This window comes from Talpa occidentalis, unplaced genomic scaffold (assembly GCF_014898055.3).
Source record: "Talpa occidentalis isolate TD23 unplaced genomic scaffold, MPIMG_talOcc4v2.1 talOcc4.7, whole genome shotgun sequence".
NCBI lineage: Eukaryota > Metazoa > Chordata > Mammalia > Eulipotyphla > Talpidae > Talpa > Talpa occidentalis.
The window spans coordinates 134409553-134427279 of record NW_023605083.1 but is presented as its reverse complement, the minus strand read 5'-3'; the positions used below and the strand labels follow the sequence as shown (position 1 = coordinate 134427279).

The window sequence follows — 17727 nt, the reverse complement described above, 5'->3', positions numbered from 1 at the left end:
GGGCTCTGCTCGCCTAGTGGAAGCCAGCCTCCCAGTGCCAGGAGGGGCCTGCAGGGACCGCGGGGTGGTGGCCTCCCCAGGAAGGTAGGGCCAGTCCCCAGGTTGACCACCTGGGGGCAGCTGCAGCCTCCTGGACACTGGGCCCTGCTCAGCGCCCTGCTGCCCCCTTGTGGGCACCCGGAGCACTTCCCGAATTCGGGGCGCTGTCCTTTCCACCCCGCCCTCAGCAGGGATAGCTGCTCGGTCCACAGCGTGAGCTCCAAGGCCCAGAGCTGGGGAGGAGCAGACGGAGCAGGTACTGCTGAACTCTGGACCTGATCCTTCACCCCATGATACCTGCAGAGCCCAGGGGTGCAATCGCAACCCCTCCCAGGCCTGCCCACAGCACCCTGGACCTCTGCGAGCTGGAGGAGACTGTCACACGGAGCCTTGGGCACCCCTAGGACCTGGTCTTCAAGCTCAGCTGCCTGAAGAACACCCATAGAAGTTGGGGGGTCGGATCCTCCCATCAACCACCCTCACCAGGTAGGCTGACCCCCGCCATGAACCAGCTTCCTACCCCCTTGAGCCCCGCCCTGGGGTTTAGTCCCCTCTGACACACTGTGGGTGCCCATCAATGGCTAGGGCCGCTTTAGGGGCTGCACAAGGTTAGTTGGGCATCCCCAAAGCTGCTTCCCAAGAGCAGAGATACCCACACCCACCAAGAGAGCCAAGCCCCAGCTTCCTCCCGGCACCTGCAGAGGGGTGGGGTTGAGTCCCACGCCCCAGACCAGGCAGCCACTGCCCCTGGACCTTTAACACCTCCCCAGTGAGCCACACCAGCCCTTCCCCATCCTCCAACCTTCTCCCCAACAGTCGCACATGGGGGTGGGGAGGGCAGGCAGGGACTCCTTTTCCTCCCAGGGTCTGGGTGCCCCAGTGGGGGGCCCAAGGACTTCATCCAAGAAGCCTGGCATCTCCGGGAAGCCCGGGGCGGGGCGGGTGCCCGGCAAGGTGCTGGCCGCACCTGCCCTGGTGGAACCAGCCAATGCCCAGGAGGCGCTGCCGGGGGGCCATCGGAACGCCTAGATTGGCCAAAGGTGCCTGGACCAGAACCCCCCACGTCCCTCCCGGAGCTGCTGGTCCACTGCTGCCTCCCTCCCTCTCTGGGCCTCCCAAAGAGCCCAGCGTCCCTGGGGGAAGCCCTGGGCTGTGTCGTGGGGATCGGTCCTGAGTGCCATGCTGGCTGGGACAGGTGCGCCAGCCAGGACCGCAGGGATAACAGCCAGCCTGGGGCGCTTGGTGGCTGGCTGGCTGGGACAGTAGCACCAAAAGACCAGGGAACCCAGGATGACTCCCGCTGACCTTGGCACATCCCCCAGGCGCAACGTGCCGGGACAGCAGCGTGGGCAGAGCTGGGCCCAGCGCCCAGCAAAGCCTCATGGGGCTCTGCCGCTGTCACTGTCAGTCCAGGGCCGGAGTCAGGGCCCCTCCTCAGCCCGGCCAACCCCCTGCCTGCCCTCGCTCCTCCCACCAGCAGTCTGGAACAAGGCAGAGGGCAGGGAAGAGCCGTCCCCCACTGCCCATCTCCCCCTCCCAGACCTGGGCCTCACCCCTGGGGCCCCTCCTGCCCCGGCGGGGTGTGTGTGGGGGAATGACAGCCAGAACTCCGGCCTGCCCTGGAAAGGCCCCACGTTGCCGTCACAGGGCATCCCCCGCTGGGCCCAGGAGGAAGCAGGGACAGGCGGCAGGACACGCAGCGCCCTATTCTCCCGGCCTGCGGCTCCCATGGCCCCAAGCGCACCCCTCAAGAAGTGTGGTGCTCTCCGTGCAGGGGCTCCCCCCGCGGGAGGACCAGCCCGCAGGCCGAGGGCCCACGGGGCACGGCGGGTATTTAAAGCCCTGCAGCGGGGGCCGCAGTTTGAAATGAAATGGCTTTATTTTTCAGGACCAACCAACAGGACTGCAGAGTTCCCGCCAGAGCCGGGGCAGGCCCCGCAGCGCTGCCGCGCCCGAGGGGTGCGGGCGCCCCATCCATCACCCCATAGCACCCGGCTCTGGGAGTGGGGAACGGGCTGCGGTGGGGAGAGGGCCTGGGCCTCCGGGGCTGGTGTCTCCTGCGGCCTGGCTTTGTCCCCCAACCCCAAAGCAGCTCACGCTGCTCCCCGACGACCAGGACCGGCTTGGGGCTCCCCTGCCAGCGCGGCCTCGGCTGCTCTATGGAGCAATCAACAGCGCGAGCGGAGACCTCGCAGAACCTCAGGGCCCAGGGCTGCCCTCCCCGCTGCACACAGAGCCGCGCCGCCAGGTACGGAGGGGGTGGGGTGGGGCGCGCGCGGGCAGGCGCCCCGGGACCAGAGGGTCGGGCCGCTGTCGTTGCACGACCACCCAGACGCTGCCCAGGCCCGCTGCGCTGAAGCTCGAACATCTCGTCAGACGACAAACAACATAAACAAGTTATCTACTTTTTAAAAGTTTCCCAAAAAGGTCTCCGGAGACCAGGACAGAGGCTGGCGGGCACCGGGCGCGACACATCACCTCCCGGGGCCTCTCCCGCCACCCGCGGGCGAGGCTCACCCGGCAGATGGCGAGCCGACCGCATGCTCTAGGCGAGGACGGGCACCGCGAGGCCCCTGGCGGCAGGCGGGCAGGCAGGCAGAGAAGCGCGCTCGGCCGGCCGCGGGTGGAAAGGGCCCTCACTGCAGCCAGGGCTTCGGCCTCCGGTACCTCGCCCCCCAACGTGGGGCTGGCAGGAGGAAGAAACAGGCGCGGGAACCCCTGGCCTCGCCGCGCCTGCAGAGGTCGGGCAGGGACGTGACCCCCCAGCAGCCGCTTCGGAGTAGAGGGAGGCTAGCGCGTTGCACGGAGGGGCCGCCAAAGGCAGCAGGCGAGGTGGCCAGGAGGTGCGCGCCACACTGGCAGGCCCACGCGCACTGCGGTGCGACTGAAAATGGCCCCCACAATTGTCTGCCCCCCCCACCCCTCTCAGGCTGGACGAGGCTGGTGGAAGGGCCTCCCTCGCATGCGCCCGGAGTGGCCGCTGCCCCTGCAGCACAGCAGGCCTCAGGCTGCCTCTGGAGCCACTTCCAAGACAAAACAAAGTTTAAAGCCAGTTTCACGAAGCACAGTTCTCCTCTGCAAGGCGCTGTGGGGCCCCAGGACCGGTGGTGACACGGGGTGCGCCTTGGGGACCCGCCCACGGGGCCGGGAACCGCCGCGCGTCACTCCCCGGAGGCCAGCTTCTCGATGGCGGCGCGCACTTTCTTGGCGTCTTCTTTAAACTCCCTCTGCTTGCTGGTGGTTTCCTTCGCCTGGAAATGAAGCGCAGCGCGTGAACAGGAGCAAGGGCGCTGTCACTCGGGGGAGGGGTAAAAACAAGAAAGGGAACGTTTGCTGGGGACCCCTGGGGAGGCGCTGGGCTCTGTGGGCAAGTGCCCATTCGCGCCACCGCCCCCCACACTCACGAGAGGGTGACGCCGCTCGGCCTGCGCCACTCACACTGGCCAGGCGACCGCTCGGGGCCCGGGGGTGGGCGCGGCCGTCGCCCCGGAACGGACAGGAAGCTGAGGTCCAGAGCCAGGACCCAGCTCAGGGTCACCAGCTAGTCCACATGTGGGGGGAAAGGCTGCCCTGAGCAAACCCCATGCAGGCTCTGTGGACGCCACCCCCCCTCTATCAAGACACGGGACAGGCTCCCTGCAGGCTCTGTGGACGCCACCCCGACTCTGGGAACTACAGATCCCATGACTGGGAGGTTGTGAGGCCCTGAGGGCGGAGCTAAGCAGCATTTTCTCTGTGTGTAAATAAAACCAGCCACGCTGGGGGGTCTCGGGCACTTGGCTCTGCTCTTGGCCAGGCCGGCTTGGTCTCCCGGGTCCCTGGGGAGTCCAGGTGGGCGGAAGGGGTAGGAGGCATTGAAGACTTTATCTCCCTCTTTTCTCCCTGAGGCTACATTTCCTCCTTCCCTTCCCTTGCCAATAAACCTTTGTTAACCTTTGGTGTGGGCCTGCGGGTGTGAGCCTGCGGGTGTGAGTCCCTTCCCAGCGGGTGAGGACCCACCGTCAGGCAACCCGTTTTATATCGGGGTTGCCCTGTAACACACACACACACACACACACACACCCCTGCTTGTCCCCCCGCCCGCCCCCACTTCTGAAGCTCCTGTGGGGAAAGTCCCCTCCTCATGCCCAATTAAAAAGAGCCGCTTTTTCCTGAAACAGAAAACTCTCCAGCCTCCAGGTGCTCCTGTCAGAGGGAAGGGCTGTCCCGAGCACACTCCATACAGGCTTTGTGGAGTTCCACCCCCCCACTCTATCAAGACACGGCAACTGGGCCTCCCGGTGGCGCAGCGGTTGAGTGCTGGGTTGCGAAGCTGCCCGCGGCCTCTGCGGCGCCGGTTCCATCCCCGGCTGCTCCCCGGCCACCGGAGGAGGGTCCCGCATGGCGCGCAGACCTCTCCTGCCGCCCGCTGCTCCCCTCAGCAGTGTCCTTCGGTCCTTCTGCCTGCTCTGCTCCCTGCTCTGGCTCTGGTGAATTCTCTCACCCTCCCGCGCTTCTGACTGTACCCAGTGCGCGCATAAATAAATAAATAAATCTTAAAAAAAAAAAAAAAAAAAAAAAAAAAGAAAGAAAGACACGGAACTACAAACCCCATGATCACCGAAGGGAAGGTTGCGAGGACCTGAGGGCGGACTTCAGCAACTAGGGTCAAGGTTTGAAGATTTAACCGGCCGTGTGGCTGGGGGTCTCTCTCTTGGCCACGATGCGTGCTCGGTTTTTCGCCAGCTCAGCGGGTCATTGGGATTCCAGGTCAGCGGAACAGGTAGGACACATTTCCGAACTTACCTCCCTCTCTTTCTCCCTGAGTTATTCATTTCTTCCTCTCCCCTTCCCTTGTAAGTAAACCTTTTATCCACCTTTCGGGTGTCTGCAGTTTAGCATTAACAAGTCCCCTTTAAGCGCGCAGGTGGACTCACAGGCAGGCACCCCGTTTTCTCTCAGGGTTGCTGGCCCTACAACACTCCCTGCGTGTGGCAGCTGCCCCCACCCTGTGCCCGCAGAAGGACAGTCGCGTCGCTGAGCTGGGGTCCTCCTTTAATCTCCTTGATTTCTCAAACACATTGAAAAACAAAAGACTTATTGGGTTAAACTTGTCTTTCTAGCAAGACAAACAGCTTAACTCAAAAACTGACTTTTCAATACGTACAATTAGGTGTATCTTAAATTTGATCCCATTACTTTAACTACTTTAGAATTATTAATTAAAAGAAAATTTAATTTTTAAGAATTGACTTGACCAGAGTGAAACAGCCGCTGACCAGTGACAGCAGGCCTGAAGGGACACTCTGCAGCCCGGGCCGTGTCTGCACCGACACGGACAGGGACTGGGGCCTGTTATGATGCCCGCTGACTCCCCTTCTCCCCCCAAGGAAGCCTGCACCAGCAGGGACCCCCGAGAAGCGGCTCTGGCCCCCCGCCTGGAGGCCAGCACGGCCCCTGTGAGCATCCCAGCAGTAGGGATGAAGCGAGCCACAGACTTCAACACTGAAAATGCCATAAAAGCCCCGGCGCAAAACTGCGCCAGGGCTGGGGACTCAGGGCACTGTCCTCCCCGGGACACCGACCAACAGGCCAGACACATGGGAAGTCTGTTGGCTCCCAAAATGGGGGGCCGGGGGAATAAGTCCAGCTCCTGAAAGGATTTATTTTCACACTGACTCTAACACATTCCATCTTTTGTAAAGACGGGCCTCGATGCAGCAGCACAGGAGCAGGGACGGGCCTGGCCCCGGGGCTCTCCAGGTCAGCCCCCCAGCCTGCAGCGCACCCCTCAGCTCAGGGCCCTGTCAGCAAAGCAGCAGCAGTCGCACCCGACGGAGATCCGGGCCTCGGAGGCTCACAGCGTGTCAGCAGCTTCCCGGTTCACGCTACCTGCAGCCAGTTATTTCACCGACCAACTTCCACGGAACACCTGACCGTGCCAGTCCTCCACAATGCACTGCGGCCACGGAACTGACCTCATCTGTCCTTTAAAATAGCGGCTTCCAACCTTCTTTCTACAAAACAGCCCAGGCTTGCAGGCCAGCGCCCTCCAGTGCCCACCCAGGTGGCCCCAGTGTGACAGACAGGCCTCAGGCTGCGCCCGTTCTCCACACCCAGCTCCCACCCAGCCCTCACCATCCATCCCACAGGACGGGGCTCGGGGCAGGAGAGGTGGGGGCTGCGTTTCTTTTTAGAAGAATAAATTAATTTTTAAAAGATTTATTTATTTATACACACAAGAGTTGGGGTGCAGGCCAGAGGTGTGGAGGGGGTGAAAGGACTCACCAGAGACAGAGTGGGGAGCAGAAGAGACGGATCTACTGAAATACACTGCCGAGGGGAGCAGCGGGGAGACAGGAGAGGTCTGCTGCGTCCTGTGGGTAGCTCCCTGGCCGGGGATCGGCTCGTGCTGCAGTAGCTATGATTGCTTCACAGTGCTGTGCCTTAACCCCTTGCGCCACCAGGGAGGCCTCTAGTCCTGATTTCTAATATTTATTTTTAGTCTCTGTGTAAAATGTATACGCTGAAGATGCTCTGGGAGGGGACACACCAGTGAAGGGTGCAGGGGCTTATATCATTTTTGCAAATTAAAGTAATAAAAATAAAAATATAAACATTTTCTGTATTTTGATCTGGGGAGAACAAAACAGTTACAAAATGAAAGTACAACACTGTCTTCAAATCTCCCCTCCAGCCTGGCTCTTCCACAACTTGCTTTACTGACCACCAATTTCTTCCCCTTTCTGGCAAAAAGGTATGTAAGAGTATGTGAGTGTATGTAAGAGTATGTGAGAGTCACTGTGTTGGGCAGAATGATTTCCTCTCAGTCTCTAGAAAGGAAGTTTCAGCCAAACCCTTGGGCTGCAGCCGTTGAGCCGCAGCAAGGACTGTGCAGCCAAGACTGACCTGAACGGCAGGTGGGGGAGTAGCAGAGAACCAGGCTGCCCCACCCCGCCCAGAGCTCTGCCCAGAACAGTCCACAGGACAGGCCCACTCCCTGTCCCGCTGCGGGTAGGCGAGCAGACAGGTTGCCCGGCCGACCTCCAGCTTCAGGCTACGAGTCACCTCCCAGGAAGTGCCCACCCAAACAGGAGCTACACTAAGGCCACACCGCACATCTAGAATCCAGGTGGACCCAGTGTCCAGGTTTTCTCTAATTCTCCACGCTTCTACTTCCAATAGCCCAGCGCCTCCATTCAGGCAGAAACTGTAGAACCCCCCTAAGGGTTGCGCTGTCAGCTCTTGTCCCCAGTTCACGCAGTGCCCATCCCGAAACACGCCATGACCCCAAACCCTGCCGCCAGCACTGACATGAGAACGCAAGACCATGTAAAGGGCCTCCCCCGTCATCACCGAAGACAGGAGGGCAGCACAACCACGGCTGTGCAGGGCCAACCATCCCTTCCCTGCGGGGGCCTCCCATCTCTCTGCACAGACCCAAGACCCGCTCCAGGACAGAAGCTTTCCTGCCCTTCTCCATCCTCGCACACACACGGAGGGGCTTGGAAACGCTGTCTGAAGGGAACAGCGCGCCACGCGCGTGAGGCCGGGAGCTCAGTGTTCAAGGCGGGGCGGTTTGACGCTGTTCTGCCTCCCAAGCATACATACGATTTTGTTCTTGGCTCTTTCTTTGTCCAGTTTCAAAAATTCACTGAGGGTTAATTCTTCAAACTGCTTCTTGACAGAAAGGAAAGCACAGCGAGACGAATGCCTCTTATGTTCCTCTCTAGAAAAATCAACGCACGACAGTGTCAACAGAGAAAAGCCAGGTCCGGGGAAGCACTTTTCTTAACTCACGGGCCACTCCCCACCACCCACACGCAGCCTCGCTCAGCGGCAAGTGCAGGGTGTAGAGTGGACAGGATTAGCGCCGGGTCACCAGCCACACAGCTGTCCTGGCACCCTCGCTCTGTGGACGCCGCCCACCACGTGCTCGTGGCCGGTGCACGTTATCTGCGACGTCACACGGTCTAAGATGTCACGCGTCAAATCCCTCTGACACCCTGGGGAACCGTTTGAAGCAATCTCATGCCCCTGGGAGTGTCAGGTCACCCACTGGCTCGACAAAGGCGCCACCGGCCAGGTGTCTCAGTGCTCCTTGGGCCGCGTGGGGCGGAGGACAGTCACCAGTGTCCACAAAGACATTCAATAATGACACATCAGACACATAATTCACTCCACAGGTCCTACCCCCAGGATTTCCCAGTGACCGCCGGCCTGGTCACCAGACCCTCCCTGTTAAATCTGAGTAACAGCAGACACGCTAGGAAAAGCAGCAAGTCTCTGCTGGCCAGAAGAAACAACTCGGTGATTCTCTGGGGAGGGGGTTTTAGATTGTGGGGACAAACCATTATGACAGGGTCAGCGTGGCGAGGGAAAAGGGATGTCACATGACAGACAGATCCTCCGGCCTGACCAAACACACACACACGGGATCTTTTCTAATAACTAACATTTCAGAGAACAAGACCCAGAGCAACGAGCGAGTGTGCCTCTTTCAAGGGGCGTTTTGGCAGGGCTGGATCACAGCTCCACAAGGCTAGTTTTTAAACTCTCAAAGAGAAAAGCACCTGGACATCCCAGGAGGCGAGAGGCAGGCTGCTCCCGTGTCCTGAGCTCCCCGAGGGCGCCCGGCACCTACACAAATGTTCAACATCCACCCTGAAGGGTGTGTGGCCAAATCAGGTTCGACGAGCTGGACCAGCAGCGCCAAAGCGGCTGCCTGCAGGGACTCGCCCCCTGCAGCTGCTCTATCACAGGCGCCTTGGAAATGCAGGTGATTTGGGGGCGCCCTGGTCAGAAGGAAAGCTTGCACTGAGGACAGACACCCTGGGGTGCTGGGAGGCTGGCGGGGGACTTACATGGGGTCGTCGTCTGGCTCCCAGCCTTCCAGCTCCTTGAGGCAGAAGAAACACTGGGCCAAGTCGGGTTCGTTCTCCGTGGGGCAGTGGATGAAGCCGGCCGCGGCCATCTGCAAGGGAGGGACAGCTTAGGCCCCTGCGGGGAGGGCCCCGGGGCCCGGCCGGCCTGAGGGGTCGTGGCCCCTGGGCGGGGCCCCCCTGGGACGCAGGGGGCTCGGGGCGGGGCCCCCCGGGGACGCAGGGGGCTGGGGCGGGGTCCCCCGGGGACGCGGGGGGCTCGGGGCGGGGTCCCCCGGGGACGCGGGGGGCTCGGGGCGGGGTCCCCCGGGGACGCGGGGGGCTCGGGGCGGGGTCCCCCGGGGCCCGGCGCCCACGCAGGGCCGGAGCTCGGGCCGGGCGCGGGGGTCGCCCCGGGGCCCGGGAGCCCCCGTGGCCTCACCCGTTCCGGGGTGCAGGCGCAGTCCTCCAAGAAGGGCCAGTTCGTGAAGGTAGCGATGCGGTGGTGCTTGAGGTAGAGCCGCCAGGCGGGGGGCAGCGACTGGGCTCCCATCCCGCCGCCGCCGCCGGCCGCTGCCGCGATTCAAAAGCCGCGGTTGTCGCGCGGGGCTTGTCGGGAACGCCCGTCCCGGAGGCGCCGCCCGCGGCCTCATGGGAAAGCGCTGCCGGGCGGCGCGGGGCGTGCTGGGAGTTGTAGTCCTCCCGCCGCGCGGGCCCTGCTTTTCTCTGTTCCTGGGGTCCTTGGGGAGCGCTCTCCGCTCGCCCCTTCCCACACTCGGCGCTGTTCCCACTGCCTTCGAAGAGTTGAGGGACGGGGAGCTGAGCATGGACGGAAGCTCCGTGATGGGTTCAAGGAGTGGCCCCTTTCGGCGCACTTATGTATTAGGCCCTGTCAGCTTGCAAGCCCTCATTTTTGTGGACGCCCCATTCTTTGAACCCCGAAAGGGCCAGCTGCCCCTGGACCGGCCAGGTTAAAATGCTGGTCCTGGCACATCCCCCTGGAGGGCCCGCATCCGCGGGGGGGAAATGTCACAGATGAAAAACACAGCTGAGCCTCCACCCTCATCCAGAGACGCTATTGAACTTGCTTCTTATCAAGGTTTTTTACTGAAGCTTCGTGAAAGTCCAGAAATGACCTTGGAGCATAGTTCTTCCCTTTGCAGCAGATTTCCCCGGAATTAGCCATCCTGGGATCAATACCTGGAGCTCTAAGTAGGTCGCCAAAGGAGGGGAGCTTGAAGTATCAACAGACTCCTGCCTGAGGCAGGCAGGCCCCTTTTGGGGCGCCTTCCCCGCCTTCAGGTCTCCATTCTCGGGCCATACACGTAACATACCTACAGCAAGTCCTTGGCATGAAGATCCTAATGTCCTGGTGTTAGGGGGAAACAATGTCCTGAGCTAATTCCATGCAGGCTTTGTGGACTCCACTCCCACTCCAGACCACAGCCGTCAGGACATTGGGAAAGACAAATCCCGTCACCACCAAAGGGAAGGTGGCTGGGACCTGAGGGTGGACTTAAGCAGCCAGGTTGGGTATAAAAACCAGACACGTGGGCCTTGGGGTCTCTCACTCTCTTGCTCGCCTCCTGGCTTCACGGCTCCTGGCTTGCAGCCAGTTCTCGGAGCGCCATTTTGGGATTCCTGATCGGTGGATAGGGTAGGACGCATTTAAAACTTTGTCTCCCACTTTTCTCCCTGATTGTACATTTCCTCATTTGCCCTTCCCTTGTAAATAAACCTTTTATTAACCTTTCGTGTGTGCCTGCAGTAGAGCATTGATAAGTCCTTTAAGCGCGCGGGTGAGGACCCACAGCCAGGAACCCGTTTTGTATCGGGGCTGCCCTATAACACTGGTACTTTTGCTTTCATGAGCTAGATTTCTGAAAGTGAATTCTAGGCAGACTGTGCCTTTAAAACATTAACACCTGGGCCTCCCTGGTGGCGCAGTGGTTGAGCGCTGGGTTGCAAGGCTGCCCGCAGCCTCTGCAGTTCCAGTTCAATCCCCGGCCGCCGGCAAGGGTCCCACCAAAAAAAAAAAAAAAAAAAAGAACACCTATGGGGGCCTCCCTGGTGGTGCAGGGGGTTAAGTCTCAGCACTATCAAGCTATGTGCTGCAGCAAGAGTTTGATCCCAGGCCAGGGAGTGACCTACACTGTGTAGCAGACCTCTCCTGTCTCCCGGCTGCTGTCTCCTGGCTGCTCCCCTTCAACAGTGGATTTCAGTAGATCTGCCTGTTCTGCTCCCCACTCCATCTCAGGTGAATCCTCTCACCCGCCCCCACACCTCTGGCCTACACCCCAGATCTTGTATGCATAACTAAAATAAATACTTAAAAAAAAACTTTAAAAAAATTGAACACCTGGTGTTCAATTATTTTGCAAAAAGATACAGCTGAACCTACCTACTGGCCAGTTTACTTCCCAGCACTAGATATTTACCTTTTTGCAAATGTGTATTTTTTGGCATCCTTATCTACTGAGTCATTTCTGTTTTCTTATCAGTTTTTTTGCAATTCATAGAAATGATCCTCATCCATCTGTGATGTATTGCAACTTACCAATTTAACAAATGAGAACATTGAGGTCTGTGCAGTGTAAGTGATGCCCACAGATCTCACTTGTTGAATCTCTGCAGATTTAACACAAGGCCTGTCCGCCTCCCACCAGGGATCCTCCAGAAGGTGAGAAACAAGTTGTTGTTTGTAACAGTGTGGTCCCCAGGAAAAGGGGAGGTTCCAGGTCCCCCGCTCATGGCGGAGCTGACCAGGGAAGAAGAGAAGGTGGAGGGGAGACTGAGGGAGGAAGGAAGCAGGATGGCGAGACAGGAGACCTGGATGAGGCACGTGGAGAGAGAGACATGTGAAGAAGCTGCAGTTGCTTCTTGGTCCTGGAACGGTTGAAACAGGCATGGATGAGACCCGCGGGTGGGGCTAACAACGGCAGCTTTTATGTTGACTTTGCTCCTTTTGTCCTGTACATGCTGGGCCCCTTCTGCCCCTTCCTGTGGGCCCCCGCGGGGAGGTGCCTTAGGCTGTGGCAGGCTTTCGGGCCTCAGTGGCCCTAATTTGGGCCAACAGTGTTTGGCTGGACATTTGCCCATGAGTGGTAGGTAACTTCGGGGGCTTGATTTGGAAACTATTCTTTGTCCTTTTTTTGTTGCACACTAATTAAAGTTCTTTTCCATTAAAGGTCTTACACACTAGAGTATGTTTGCCTTGATGCAGCAGGCGGCAGAACATATTTAGAGCAGGCAGGTTTGGGGGTTCTGGGGTGCCCCTCTACTTGCCCTGTAACAGCTTAAGTTTACAGCAAACTATAAACCGGCTAAGAGAATGCCCTGGGGGGGGGTGAGGCACTTCTGTCCCTCACGGGGCACACCACCTCCCTGTCCCCCGACCTGTTCACCAACCCCAAGCCCTCCCAACTTCCCCCTTTACCATCTTGTGGTGGTTTCACAGGCGTGGCTGGTTAAATCGGTGACCACAGGGGTTAGCAGCAGCTCCAGCCCCTCCCCCTGCCAGGAGGTTGATGACTGGGGCTGAGGCTCTAAGGTTCTGATCAAGGCTTGGCCTTGTCAGCTGTCAATGAAAAACAGCCTGTAGCGGAGGGAGAGTCACGCTTGGGCGCAGCTGCTGCTTCAGTTGCTAGAGTCCTCGAAGAACAGCCTCTGACCTCAGCCGCTGGCCGTCGCCTGTGCTGTATGGCCAGTCGCCAGGCTGGGCTCCCAGACGCTCTGAGGGCCGCAAACCCTCCCGACGAGGCCGCCTGCCCCTGCGCCCCGCCGTGTGCACGTGGTGACTTACGAAGGCATTTGGGGAAATGAAAGAATCTCTGCAAAATGTTCACTCACCAACCTTCTGATGGTGTCTAGGGGCGTTTCATCTCGGGTGGAGTCAAACTGCGGAGCCTTCCAGGCCCTTTGCCACCCAGGCAGGTTCTGGCCGCCTGGCTTTGGCCTGGGAATGTCTGATTTAATCTTTGACGTCAATGACTTCCGTTTAACTGTCTAGAAGGAACCAGCTGCTCGGCCAAAGCATAAATAAAAAGGCGCCTTCTCAAAAACACAAACGGCTAAATTGCCAGCAAAGTGAGTTCGCCCCAATGCCCAGAAGAACCGCCCCACGCGCGCTCCAAAGCGAGAGGAGCTGCTTATATAGGCAGCAGGGGGGCGGGGCTGTTCTGACCGAGCTCATTGGAGGAGAGCAGGCGGTGCCGGCGTCTCATTGGCTGGACTGCGGTGCTTCTCATTGGTGGAGCTGTTGCTAGGCGGGGCAACGCTTCCTCCAGTTGAAGTGCAAGGGGCGCGGCTTCCTCTTGGGACTGGCCTGTGGGCGGGAACATGCAAATGGGCAGGTGGTGCCGCGAGCGCCCTCTAGGGGTCGCCCCGCGGCGAGGCCCCTGAGGTTTCCCTATTTAATTTCCAGCCTCCCTGGGGCCTCCCCGCGCGCCCTCACCTAGGACCCCGCACCCCGGGGCAGGGACACCCCGCCTCGCTAGGACAGAAGGCGCCCTTCTCACTCCAGAGACCGCGAGGCCAGGAACCAGGGGAAAGAGCAGCTGCGGCTTACACAGAGGCAAAGCTGCATTTTTATGGGGACTCCCTGGAGTTTCAGAGTAGGCTGTGCCCTGTGCGGGCGGGGTGAGAAAGGATGCTTGGGGTGAAAAAAGGATGCTTGGGGTGAGAGAAAGGATGCTCGCGTCTGTGAGGGCCTGGAGTGCGCACACCTGATCTGCAGGCCCAGCTGGGGCAGTCCCCTATTTATTTAGAGCCGGGTTCAGAGAAGGTGAGGGGTGCTGTCCTCATCGGCTTGTCAGCTAGGGCGGTGGCAGGGCTGTTGCCTGGGGGGCTCCGCTGTTCCCCCACTCGAAGCACATGAGCTCATCCTGACATCTGCCCGCTGTTTGCAGCAGACACCGGCTTCCCGTGTGTCCCTGGCCCCAGGACTCGCCCCCCAGTGAGAGGCGCCTGCCTGGCCCAACACCTGGCTGGTGGGCAGGAGCTCTGGGCACCGAGACAGTAGCCCTGAGGACAGGGAGGGCTGGGGTCCCAGAGGCAGTGTTATAGGGCAGCCCCGATACTGAACGGGTTCCTGGCTGTGGGTCCTCACCCGCGCGCTTAAAAGGGACTTACTGTTATAGGACAGGGAGAGGGGCAGCCCAAACCCCGCAAACCTGCCTATTCTAAATGGGTTCTGCCATCCGCCGCATCAACACAAAACATAGGAGACTTTAATGGGAAGGAACTTTAATACAACTAGGAAACAATACAGGAAAGGCAAATAATCTAGTTTCTAAATGAAGCACCCAAAGTTACCGTCCCCTCCTCGTGGGTAAAAGTCCATCCAAATGGGATTGGCCCAGAGCAAGGCCCCAAGGCCTGCCACGAGTCTAAAGCATCTTCCAGTGGGGACCCACAGAAAAGGGTCACAAACAAGCAGACAAGCCCGGAAGGAAAAGAGCAAAATCAACATCAAGATAAAAGCGGCCATTGTCACCTCCCCACGGGTCTCACCCACATCTGTGTCACCCAGTCCACGACCAAAAGCCAAGCGCAGTTTCTTCACGTGTCTCTAGGCTCCACGCGCCTCCTCCAGGTCTCCTGGCTCCATCCTGCTTCCTTCCTCAGTCTCTTCTGCAGCTTCTCCTCTTCCTGCTCAGCTCCACCCTCCCTTGGGTGGGGCAGGGAACCTCCCCCTTTCCTGGGGACCACCCTGTTGCATTATGAATACTCCACGGCAGGACACACAAAAGGTTCATAAAAGGTTTATTTACAAGGGAAAAGGAAATAAGGAAAATGGACAACTCAGGGAGAAAATAGGGAAATAAAGTCTTAAATGCGTCCTACCCTATCCGACGACCTGGAAACCCAAAGGCACTCTCCGAGCTGGCCGGAGCTGCGAGCTGGCGGGGAGCCAAAATGGGGGACCCCCCACCAAAGCCCACGTATCTGGCTTTATACCCACCTGGCTGCTGAACCCCACCCTCAGGTCCCAGCCACCTTCCCTTGGGTGGGGATGGGATTTGGAGTTCCCAGTGTCTTTGGCTTTGGCCTGGGGTGGGGGTGGAGTCCACGAAGCCTGTGTGGAATTAGCTTTAGGACAGCCTTTCCCACCTAACAGCAGCACATTCTGATCAAGCAAACAAAATGGATTTAAGATCTTAAAATGTGAATGCTGGACACTACCTGCCAGGCCATCTCTCTGTTAGGGGGAAAGGATGTCCTAAAGCTAATTCCATACAGGACCTACCCAGATCCTCCTCCATTCGACAGCACCACGTCAACACTGTGAAAGCAAAACTCATGAAATAAGGTCTCTCCCTCACCCAAACCTCTGGCTTACTCCCCAGGAGGAAACGATCGCATACAGGCTTCCAGATGTGTGTGTGTGGCCTGTCTGGCGTCTAACATTGGGTGAGGCCGGAGGCCTGGGGGCGGAAGAATTCACCAGAGGCAGAGTGGAGGAAGTGAAACACCCTGCGAGAGAGCAGGGGCCAGGCGGGAGGTACAAGCCTGTGCAGGAACTGTTGTAGAGCAACCCCGATACAAAACAGGGTGCCTGACTGTGGGGCCTCACCCACGCGCTTAAAAGGACTTATCAATGCTCTACTGCAGGCACACGTGAAAGGTTAATAAAAAAGGTTTATTTACAAGGGAAGGGGAAATGAGGAAATGTACAGCTCTGGGAGAAAAGTGGGAGACAAAGTTTTAAATGAGTCTTACCCGACCCACCGATCTGGAATCCCAAAATGGCACCCTGAGAGCTGGCCGCCAGCCAGGAGCCACGAAGCAGGGAGGCGAGCGATAGCGAGCCCCCCAAGGCCCACGTGTTTGTTCTTTTTTTTTTTAATAGAGTCATGTTTTATGTGGCAGCTCCTGCCTCCATGGTTGGCAATGCCACTGTTGCCACCATTGATGGCCAGTAATTGAATGAAATAAAGAGTGGCTGTACTGTGGATGATCACAAATAGAGTACGTAAGACCCTCTTCCCCTGTGCGCTGGACTGGTCAGCCAATGACGGGTAAGATCAGGAACAGACCTTCGGTTTGTGACTCCTGACGACCTAAGACAGGCGCAGTCCCCGAGGGGATTTATAAGTGTCCCCCCTTTTAACTTTATGGAAAATAACTGCTAGAAGACAATAGCATTGAGTTTCAATAACCCGCTCAATTTGCTGAGGTCGGGCCTCCCCGGTGGCGCAGCGGTTGAGCGCTGGGTTGCGAAGCTGCCCGCGGCCTCTGTGGCGCCGGTTCGATCCCCGGCTGCTCCCCGGCCACCAGAGGAGGGTCCCACATGGCGCGCAGACCTCTCCTGCTGCCCGCTGCTCCCCTCAGCAGTGTACTTCGGTCCTTCTGCCTGCTCTGCTCCCCGCTCTGGCTCTGGTGAATTCTCTCGCCCTCCCGCGCTTCTGACTGTACCCAGTGCTTGTATAAACAAAACAAACAAGCAAACAAATAAATAAATAAATAAAACATGTCTCTATAAAAATAATAATAATAATAATAATAATAAAAAAAATAAAAAAAAATTGCTGAGGTCACACCGTCGCTCCTCAATAATAAGTGTTAGCTCTATTAAACTATTACTGTAAAACTAGTTTGACTGCTTACGGAAAATGCATTAGGAATCTGGTGGGTGTGGGGAGCCTAGAATAATGGAATTAGGTTGTGCTGTATAAACAGTCATAGTAATAACAAAAATATGTAGGTCGACATAGATCCTAAGCAGAGGGGAATTCTGAATAATTGGGTCAATGGGTAAGCTAGGGCTAATTACAAAAGCCAAAAGGTCATGACCAGTGTAGAGAAAAATGGGACCTCTTGCAGAGGTCTCGGTCAGTACCTGATTTATCGGCACTTGTGATCAGAATCTAGAGTTAGTGCATATTGTCTTCGTTATGTTTCACTGCATGTAATGATTTGGTGTATGATTAACCACATAATGTACAGTGTCTATGAAAATGTATAAAAAGAGCATGATGCTTTCAATAAATTTGCACTCAGATTTTCACTCTCCCTTGAGTGTGTCTGTGTGTCATTCTTTCTTGTCCCTCGCCCTAATTCCTTCGACCACCTTTTGCTCGTTCTCACTCAATCCCTGAGACTGTCTCGATCTCCCGCCGCCACTGGGCTGGTCCGCGGCAGTTTTATTTATTTATTTGTTTATACAAGCACTGGGTACAGTCAGAAGCGCGGGAGGGTGAGAGAATTCACCAGAGCCAGAGCGGGGAGCAGAACAGGCAGAAGGACCCGAAGGACACTGCTGAGGGGAGCAGAGGGCGTGGCAGGAGAGGTCTGCGCGCCATGTGGGACCCTCCTCCGGTGGCTGGGGAGCAGATGGGGATGGAACGGGCACCACAGAGGCCGCAGGCAGCTTCGCAACCCAGCGCTCAACCGCTGCACCACCTGGGAGGCCCCACGTGTTTGGTTCTTTATATCCAACCTGGCTGCCCAACTCCACCCTCAGGTCCCAGCCACCCTCCCTTTGGTGGTGATGGGATTTGTCTTTCCCAATGTCCTGATGGCTTTAGTCTGGAGTGGGGGTGGGGTCCACAAAGCCTGTATGGGATTAGCTCAGGACATCATTTCCCCCTAACAGAAGGACTTGGGACTCCCTCTTATACCTGCTCTCGTGGGCTTTTCATGACTGGGGGAGTCAGCCTCTGCGGGTTGCTCTCTGATGGGACATCAGGTTTGGGGGGCTTTCCGCACAGGAGGTGTCCTGTCTGGTTCTGCTTGTTCTGTTTCCACATTCCTGGACTCTTGATAGGCCCGCAGCGGTCATGTGGCGGCCAAGTTCCCATGGCAACACTATCTCTCTCCTTTTCTTATCTACTTTGTGTCTCCAGCA

At 58.1% G+C, this 17727-nt stretch overlaps 1 protein-coding gene across 1 annotated transcript; it reads right to left on the bottom strand.

Moving 5' to 3' along the window:
• Positions 1 to 2314: 2314 nt before the first annotated feature.
• BIRC5 (baculoviral IAP repeat containing 5) lies at positions 2315 to 9476 on the bottom strand. The gene is made up of 4 exons (XM_037493939.2): positions 9322 to 9476; positions 8883 to 8992; positions 7630 to 7747; positions 2315 to 3290 (listed from the first exon to the last, which is right to left on the bottom strand). The coding sequence occupies exons 1-4, from the start codon at positions 9430 to 9432 to the stop codon at positions 3201 to 3203; spliced, it is 429 nt and encodes a 142-aa protein (XP_037349836.1). The 5' UTR covers positions 9433 to 9476; the 3' UTR covers positions 2315 to 3200.
• Between the last annotated feature and the right edge of the window lie 8251 nt (positions 9477 to 17727).